Consider the following 9,924-nt stretch of genomic DNA (forward strand, 5'->3'; position numbering starts at 1 on the left):
GAAAGCGTTCATAACCAGTGTTCTGGAAAGGTCAGACATTAAGGACACCTTTGACAGTGATAATATGGTTATCCAAGTGCAGTAACAGTAACACTAATCGATTTAAAAGAAAAAAAACGTCAAAAATTCTTGACTTTTTAATTCTAAACTCAAAAATAATAAAGATCTTGATTTAATTTTACAAAATAAATGGCAAATTCTGAAAAAGCACCCTCGAAGACCTCCTGCACAAGATTTTGAATGATTTTTCTTCTGTTCCTCAGTTAAAACTCTGCACTTGAAATTGCGTGTCCAAAATTGTCGTTTTGCGCATTAATGGGTTATACGGCCTACGGAAACCTCGTTTATTAGACACAAATGAACCCAAACAATGCAGGAAGAATGTCACAATGCGGAACCTCCTGCTTTCCGGGTTGAACTTTCTTTGATCCATTATCTCGTTATGGAAGTTGTTGAAAAGGCTTTTAATGCAGATTTCCTATGACTCATAAGTCCTTTTTTTTAACCTGACGTGAAACAAAGTGGTGAAATTTTTGCTGTATCGCACTTACGTAATTTCTATTAATCCCATTGGAAGAAACGTGTGATAAGCGAGATACGCGCGCATGTGATGAAACAGAAATCAAGGATAATCATGGCATTGGCATTGAGCGTAATCTCCTTCGTTAGACTGCCCACATCATTATTCGTGAACGTAATACACGTGTTAATTGAATTGCGAGTAAAAAAGGAAAGATGGATTAAGGGGGAAAGAAAAAGTCAAGCGGAGCTAAGCGGGTCGGTGGTTCGAAGTGCTCGTTTCGAGTACTCTCGTTAAAAGAATTCTCACACTACAGTTCCAATAAACCTAACAATCAATTTGTTTTGTTCTAAGAATAACATATATGAAAAGACGCGGTATAGCTGCTCGTTGCCAAGTATCCAAGAGTCATCAAACATCCAACCTCTCCTGAAATATGAAAAATAAAGGAAATTTTTCCACGCACCGTTCGTTCGAGGGGGCAGGACGCTGAAGAAATGGGCCGATCCATTTTTAAGGGTCACGTTTGAGATCTCAATAATACAAAACTTTACGTACAAAAAATCATGGAAATGAACTTATTAATAGAAATAAACTTATAAACTTGTTAATATTATTAATTAATTTAGCTTTCATAATCGAAAACATCAGCCAAGTTTTATTATTCTTGTTATCATAAATCAAGCGATTGTACCTTGTTTACTATCACTGTTACGAAGAATAAAATATTAAACAGAGCTCGAGACTGGCGGATGTGCATCCTGCTCCTTTCATCTGCTCTCATTGCACTGGAAATTCAAAGGACGTCCGTGGTCCGTCCTGTCGTCGATGATTCTGAACGAAATGCGCGTAGGAGCCTGCAGCAGGGTGTGTCGATTCCGGTGCCTCGTTTAACAAGTTATATACTAAAATCCGCACTAATACGTTGATAGGAGTACGGACTTTCACTACTTCATCGGTAAACACTCGAGTTTGTTGAAAACTTTATCAATTTCGTTGGATAGTATACGTAAAAAGAAAATTATAAGTTCGTATTCTCACTGGTTCGATGGTTCAAACGTGCAGTTAGTTTCCAACTTTCATGAGAATAACAATCATAACAATATTGGTACTCTTAATAGCGACGATGATGATGATGCGGCATTACCATCCGAATATTCGATACGTTCGATTGAGCCGTATTCTCAATGCGAATAGTTGAAATTTTATCCACCAATTGTTATAGTCCTAACTAAAAAAATTCGTAAGCGCAGTGTCGAATTTTCCGAGTTTTATTGTTGTCGTTTCATTGGTATTCTGATTGGCCTCTAATACGTCTGAATATGCCATTATTTATATACAGCTTTTGACTTATGATGATCACGTATATACTAGTGACGGCTGTAATGAGAAGCTAACATATAATATTTCTCGTCGGATTATAATTTTTATGCTTCGAAATGCCATATATGCAAACAACCACAGCCTCCCTGATCACGATTCCAGCTTAGAAACAAACGTGCAAGTTCGGAAAAAATTTAAAGTGAGAGGAGCTTGTTTCCATTAAGGAGGGTGGCTACCGACGATACAATGTTGCCATGCTAAACCATGTTAAATACATTAAAAATTTCAAAATGATAAGAATTTAATAAAATTTGGTGAACATATTCTTTAGGGCCAAATTTGACAATACAAATTTTTTAAGATTTTTCTTCTGTACAGTTATCGAGTAATTGATCACTAAAGTTCAAGTGTATAAGCATAGCGTTTCCATATATATAGGTATACATTCCGGGCATAAGAAATCTGCTTTAATCCGTAATTACTCGATAACTAAGCAGAAGAAAATTTTGAAAAAAATTGTGTCTTCGCACTTGATGTTGAAGAACATTATCACCAAATTTGATCAATTTCTTATCATTTTGACGAGTGTAGCCACCCTCCTTAACTTCGAATACGACTCAAAGAGAAAAATTTTGCGAAATTGAATTTGGCTGGCCGATATCACATTAAATTATTTAAGAAATTGATGGAACAGGATCCCCGTAGTCAAAGAGCAATTACAGACTCTTTTTTTTTATTCTCAGTGAAAATATTATTTCAGATGTAAGCTTTTAGGTAATTTCGAAACCAAAGTTTTCAGTAACGTTCTTATTAATATTATTTTTATTATTTTTTCGGCGTGGAATTCATTTTTCAGACGATGATGCGGTGATGCCTACTTGCCTACAGAATATTTGAATAATATATCAATACTACAATGAATGTCACAAGTGAAGGCTCATCAGCATTAAAATCACCATGATTTGCAAATATTCATTTCCTTTGATTCTCCTACACTTACAAGTAGATAAGAAAAGTATAGCTAAAAGGAATAAAATGGCTTTACAATATTAAAACAACCACATATGAGTTCTAATTTTCATGGTATGTATTCATTATGAAATTGTTTCTAATGGTTCCCTCATACAATCATAATTACATTCCATTCCAGAGCTTATTTGTTGTACGGTACTATGCATTAATGCCTGGTCAGCTCGATGGACGATGTGAATATTCGAGCTGGACCAGCCATTAATGCATAGTACCGTACAAGCAGTTGGATGCAATCAATGACGCAATCAATTTATTTTTATTAGAAAAAATTGCCCCTATTCCACTTTTTCCCCTCCCATTGCGGCTGCAGCCGACGTACTCCCCACTGTATCGCATTTGCCGAGAGCGAAGGGAAACTGCAGAAAACCTTGCCGATATACAGCCTCAATGACTTAATTTATTTAAATTGCTTCGTCAGAAGCTTCATTAAAGGATAATGAAAATACATTAGAAGCAGCGTTTATTGATTGAAAATACGCGAGCATTCTTATCAAAATCACCTGGTGTAAGTACGGTTGAATTTTTATTTTTTAACAATTTGACAAACATGATATATTTCTCTAAAAAAACCGGCTAGAACAGCGCGCGCCTGAGTTAGTAAGATAAAAAACGATTTTTTATTTTTTGTGATCCAACATCGAATTCTCATCAATTCTCTCGCACTCGCGCAACTGATCCCCGCGATCACCATTTGAAAGTCGTTTTTTACGTGAAACTAGATACGAAAAAAAAATATTTTTCTGAAACCTTCAACGTTTAAAGAATGAACCGTTTCATCTGCGATCGTTTTCAACAAAGTTTAGGACTTTTTTTTCAAAAGATTTTAAAAAATTTAAATTTTTGTGTTTTAAAACGCGAAGTTCTTTAATTTTTAACATTCCCGAATGATTTACGTTCAGGCGATAGCCACTGCTTTACATTTACCAAATGCTCCTTAATTGATTTTTTCATCTCACATAGAATCTCCCCGAGATATCAGAGTTAAAAAATTCTATCATAGAGTTTAAATACTAATAAATAAACCCTTCAAATTTCGAAAGTCTACGTTTTTTTTCCTCATCGCCGCAAAAAAATGGCGAAAAAAACCCCAAAAAATCCGACTGCCACGCGGGGTGACCCCTTAATACGATAAATAACGAAACTTTGAAATGATTTTATCTTTAATCGCTCAAAACGGAATTATCTGAAATAATTCTACCGAGTCAGGAATCTTGGATTGAATAGTCAAAAATCTCTCCTGATGTACCAACGATGGCGCCACTGTCCAACAACTTCAACTGCATTGCATGGCCTGCCGTAGCGCGGTGGTAGAGCTCTTTATCGATTGCTTATGATTGCAGTAACGGACTGTACTGATCGAGCCATGCAAGCGACAAAAAGACGTTCCCTCTCTTCCGAAATAACCGAAACGATCAACAAAAAAGTTGCATTTATTAAAAAATACTTAAAATGACTGGCAATGCATCTCTTACATGGCTATTCCGTTTTGCGGTGCGCGCTTACTGCTCGGCGAAAGAAAACTAGTGACTGGTTCCCTAGCCCTTCTAGAGATAGCCAATCAGATGTTGAGTGCACGAGATACGAAAATCCCTAGAATTGTTTCATCTCATTGGAGGGCGCGCGAGAAAGATGCGCGAAGCTTGCACCTGCAGCTTTGTCGGCATGAGGAACAACTGACAGGACAGGAAGAGTCCTGCAGTAGAGAGATGCGAAACTAATGTCATAATTCTGACAGTACCACAAGAAATTCTTCATTCCCGGTACGAAATTATTGAAAACCATCAGTGAGATTTCAGTACTCCAAGAAAAAAAGTGCGTCGTTCATTCTTTAACGAATAGATTTTTTGTTTGTGAGTTACAGCGGCGCTCGCCGTTGAAAAGTTCGATCCACGCAAAACCGTTGAGAGTGACATAAGTACGATCTTGTGTAGTGGTGGGGGGTGAAAAAAAAGCCTGGTTGAGTTGGAGGTGAAACATTCAGCCGAATTCAGCGTTCTGTATCTGTAAAGAACGTAACGGTCGTTACACGCCAAAGCATTACGACTACTCGAAACATCCGGACGCGTTTGAATACCTAATTTTCATTACTTTTTATATATCACTCCACATATTGTTTTTCTCATCAAACGACGTCGCATTAGTCTGGAAATTCTGTAAAAATTATTCAAACAACGATTTATCGAGCGTGGAGAATAGAAGAGAACAACGTTATAATTTCAACGTCGAAATAAAAAGTGTTATAAAAAAATCAATCGGGTAAAAACATTTGTGACAATGAGACCCGACACTCGCAGCGTCTCTTTTACGTTTCATCGTGAACCTCTCGGTGATCGAAACTCTCCGAGAATGAACACCCGGAATACTCGAAATCTTCGACAACGACTACAAGATCGTTTTGAGAAAGATAAAAGTGACATTTCTACAACGAGGGACAATAAGAAATCTAAAGTCGAAAAGGATTGTTGCACTGAAAAGGGCTGGAGCAATCTCAGCCTGGGCAATGTTTCCGCCGATTCTCGAAGGGTTCTTCGTACCGGGGCTGAAAAATTGTCGAAAACAATATCGTCCGTTAGAACCACCATTGGAACGATATCTCAGGTTCATTAATGTGATATTATTTTATTTCATTCATTCATTATGTTTCATGTAAGGGAAGTAAACAATTAATGCTACTCTTTTTTCTGGAAAATTACAGACTCGTTTTTTTCTTTCTTTTTAAATTATTTTATTTTTTAATTACTTCCTCACGAAAAATGCTGTTCTAAAATTCTATCAAATTTTCAAGTATCACGACACCAAATCAGTTTTCCTACCGGTAGGATAATAATTAAATTTTTTTCTACTCACGAAACAGTCCGTGTATTGAAAATTCGAGAGTACGTTTTCACGCGACAGAATCATTCGTTCTTTTTTAACACGCGATTACGCTAAAATTCTGTAGTATTTTTTTCCATTTGCAAATAAGGCGATTCTATTATAACCTTCCCTATTTTTTCATTACGGTTTTCATTTTTACACCAATTGAAATACATAGAATTCATTCGTGCACACGATAAAGATTTGTCTAATTAACGGTCAATTTTTCATAACACGTCTAAGCTTTTTCACTCACAGAAACGGTGACTCGAAAATTTTTATTATTTCATGCTGTTACACAAATGCATCAATTGTTTCTCTACTCTCACATTCAGAGTAATCTTTTATTGTTTGAAATAAATTTCTCATTAATTTTTTATTAATCGCACGACATCATTTAGTTTTTGTCGCGAACAGAGACATTGTAAAATCCTATCGATATTTTCGAGTGGTTCAAAAATAATATCGAGAATCCACGTAGCACTGATTAAGCATAAATGCCCGAAAAACAAAGATATTTTAAGGAAGTTCACGCGAATCTAATGGAAATCGAAGAATTCCAACTTTAAGAGTTGACATTTGGAAATATGCTATATAGTAATATACACCGCGCATCTATTCCCGGAATTATTATAGGATCTACCGTCTAGTTGTCGAGAAAACAATTATTAACGAAAATCACATTTTTCGAAGCCTTTTAAATAGGCTCTCATGGCAGGCACACTTCCTGTGCAACGATTTGAATTTAATGAAATAAGATCCTCCCAACTTTAAAGAGTCAAAAACGAGAATAAGAAAATAGAATGTTTTTAGATATCAAGTAACGAATAATAACGACATTAATAGTGGAAGGTTTGACAACACCATGAGCCAGCTATTTTAAGGGGGAGTCCTGCTTTAGAAAGTCAAAAAATCGATTGTTTTCGGGAATGTTTTTATTATAGACGGAAATAACTCACCACAGCGAACTTTTCGGTATAGTTTCAAGGACATTTCAAGAGTACAAAAACATTTTTTTAATATGAAATGTGTACAATGTGGAGTTCGTAATTATTGTCGGCTGCAAAAATTCCCAATTTTTTTTCCATTTTCATATATTTTTCTTTCATATGAACCTATAAAAACCCGAAAAATTGCGAAATTCTATATTTTTAGCGAGTTTGAAAAAACGCTTCTAAAAAAAAAAGAAGATCAACGTTCTGTAAATACATAATTTTGCAATTTTTTCGGCTTTTTGTAGGTTCATATGGAAGAAAAATATATGAAAATGGAAAATAAATTTGGAATTTTCGTTGCAGACAATAATTACGATCTTCACATTGTACGCAGCTGGGAATCTCCGACAATCAGACTTGCAGCATAAACCATGTACAAATTAGTATTTCTCACATTAAAAAAATGTTTTCATACTTTTTAAATATCCTCAAAACTATATCGAAAAGTTCGGTATGGTGAGTTATTTCCGTCCATCCCCCCTTAAAATATAGATATGCACGCGCATATAAATAGAAAATGGTTGTTGCCACATTTTGCTTGACCATTTTGCTACGAAAGTATTCGAACCGTTCTCATTACATTCAAAATTTAACAATCCCAACAAATAAGTTATACATAATTTCAATAATTGCGAGAATAAATTGTAATCGTTTCTTTGATCATAAAAAAAGAAAAAAAGTTCAGATGCTTTTTTGAGTTACAAGTTACGCATGATCGCAAAATATTGCACGGATCAAAAATCAATTATTAGCAAAACAGAAATGAATAATAAATAAATTAATGTTCGTTCTCCATTTATTATTTTTTTAAATTTTTTTATTTTTTTTTTTCAGAAATTTAGGACATCGACTCGCAGACGTCAGATCCTGGACGAGCAGCAATCGCCGGGTAACAGCGCATGCAAGGGTCAAACTCCTCAGACGAGATCTCGTTGTTTACTCGGTAGAACGCCAACGAAGCTTTACAGTCCGTTTGGCATTGAATCACCGAGACGAGCATGGGGCAAGGAAAACGATAAGACGCCAATTTCCGCCGATTCCAAGGTCGAAGGACGTCGAACATCTCGGCCGTTTCGTTTCGTTAACGCCCGCGGATTTGCTGCCTTGAGATGAACGAGCACTATATCCGACAATTCCGCATAATCATGAGCTTCTTTCCAAAGCTCCATTTTATTTATATTCACATATCCATTGATTATACAACACACATACGTTAAGCACCTTTTTACGTTTGCATTCATAGTCAACCATGTTATTCCATCGGACTTTCGCGCCTGTTCGAAAGGAACATTTTTTTTCAATCGAGAACTCAAGAAATAACTAACAATCATTCTACTCAAATTGAGATCATTTTGGCCTTTTTGTGGAATGATTTTATATAGGCTTCCCTGGAGATTCATTGCCACGCTCGGAAAGTCTTCGTATCGAGAAACGTCCGGTTTTACAAATGAAGCGACTAAAAAATGCCGGAGACTTGACTCCGACTGCAAAACACAAACGAAAAAAATCAGATTTTCACGTAAAAATTAATTCTTGTACTCTGAAAACAAAATGACCGGTTCGTTAAAGAATATTTCATGGTTCGAACCACTTTGTAAAACACTCGTACAAAAACAGTTTTTTAATAACGTTTTTACGTTATAGTCTTAAGCCAAAGTTTATCAGGATTGAACAATGTCTGAACTTTTAATTAAAATTTAAATCGAATGTTCGTGAGTTTGAAAATTGAGATGGAATAAAATAGTTTTCTAGTAACGTAAGTGTCACGATCTTCAATCGAAAAGCCGCCAACGCTTCGCCGACGAGAAAATGGAGCTATGAGACTAATATGTATTATTTATATTCTTTACCATTGTACGTTAGGTTTTTATACTTGAAATTATTTAACAAAATCCACGAACGTAGGACGAATTTTTCGTTTTTAAGCGAGAATCGTACATATATTTGAGACAAATCACTCGATATATAACTTAGATTATTTACGAAGATCAACGATTTATTCACCGGCCACTGTAGATTTTTTACTTTTCTATGAAACTTCTATAAATATCTTCGCATCATCGCCAGTACATGACTAAACATATATTTTTTCCACATGTAATCCAATATAATCGGATAAACGAAATAAAATGGCATACAACTCGGCGCAAAAAATGCGTGCTTTCAATGCACAAGCCGCAAAGATAAATGGACTTAAAATAATCACGTGTTTTTCTTACTTATTTTAAAAGAATAATATCCTTTCGAGCGACAAGGTAGATGGGTTTGTTTGCTACGTGATCTCGCACCAATTATATTTTTCGAATATTTCAAAAGAGAACCAACATTTTTACACAATTTTATGATAAAAAAACGTTTGAAAAGCTTGACTAGCACGGCGCAACCGCTGCTGCTCCTGTTGACGTCACGCTGTCAGTTTTGTTTACAAATTTTATAGGTCATGAAGTGAGTTTATTGTTCAAAGTAGTATTGTACTGGGGGAAAATGAAAAAATGAACGATAAAAGAGTTTATCGGGATAAAAATGGTCAGTTTTGTAAAAACTGATAAAAAAAAACGTGGCGAAGCAAACGAACGAGAAAATATGACCAAAAGGTCGAACTGACGTCACATGTAAGCATATATTGAGTGCAGCGTTGCCAAACCTTACCAATCCATTTGCCGTGTAATCCGAATGATTTCTCATCAGATATTTTTTCATATTTCAGCCGATTTTCAACGGTAAGGTTCAAAAACTAAAATACGTATATATATATATGCATTCTTGAATGTCCATGAAATTCAACCATCGATTTTTTTTTTGCGAAATTTTGGATATAACTAAAAAAAAAATTCAATAACTTTTCACGTGTACGACTTTCGTGTGCTGGAGTGATGAATGTCAGAGAAAAGTCAATATTCGATAATTAATTCGCTGCTAAACTACATGGTAACTAGCGTTCAAATTTTGCAAATCTATGCAATACGCATTCATTTTTGCCGACAAAAAATATCATCGTGTAATCTTGGATAGAGCGAATATTCACCCATTTACCTTGTTGAATCGCGGACGAATTCGAGTGAAAATAATTCTGTGATTTTCTGACTCTCCTTCAAAGTAAAGTGTTTCTCGAATAGATTTTTATTGACGCAACTTAAGGGTGAATGATACAAAAGTCGAAATAATTAGAAATTGATGAAATTTGGTGATAATGTTCTT

At 35.3% G+C, this 9,924-nt stretch overlaps 1 protein-coding gene across 1 annotated transcript; it reads left to right on the forward strand.

The window, feature by feature from the left end:
• Nucleotides 1–4,360: 4,360 nt before the first annotated feature.
• On the forward strand, nucleotides 4,361–8,928 carry LOC122413491 (uncharacterized). Its single transcript, XM_043423874.1, has 2 exons — nucleotides 4,361–5,473; nucleotides 7,561–8,928. Exons 1-2 carry the CDS (start codon nucleotides 5,150–5,152, stop codon nucleotides 7,837–7,839), a joined length of 603 nt encoding a protein of 200 aa, XP_043279809.1. The 5' UTR covers nucleotides 4,361–5,149; the 3' UTR covers nucleotides 7,840–8,928.
• The last annotated feature ends 996 nt before the right edge of the window (nucleotides 8,929–9,924 follow it).

This window comes from Venturia canescens, chromosome 1 (genome assembly GCF_019457755.1).
Source record: "Venturia canescens isolate UGA chromosome 1, ASM1945775v1, whole genome shotgun sequence".
Taxonomy (NCBI): domain Eukaryota; kingdom Metazoa; phylum Arthropoda; class Insecta; order Hymenoptera; family Ichneumonidae; genus Venturia; species Venturia canescens.

What these genes read in the sequence shown, in the direction of transcription:
- LOC122413491 (XM_043423874.1), top strand. Translation starts at nt 5,150, where the DNA reads ATGAGACCCGACACTCGCAGCGTCTCTTTTACGTTTCATCGTGAACCT. An exon ending in CCATTGGAACGATATCTCAG is followed by an intron (nt 5,474 to 7,560) that starts GTTCATTAATGT and finishes TTTTTTTTTCAG; the next exon opens with AAATTTAGGACATCGACTCG.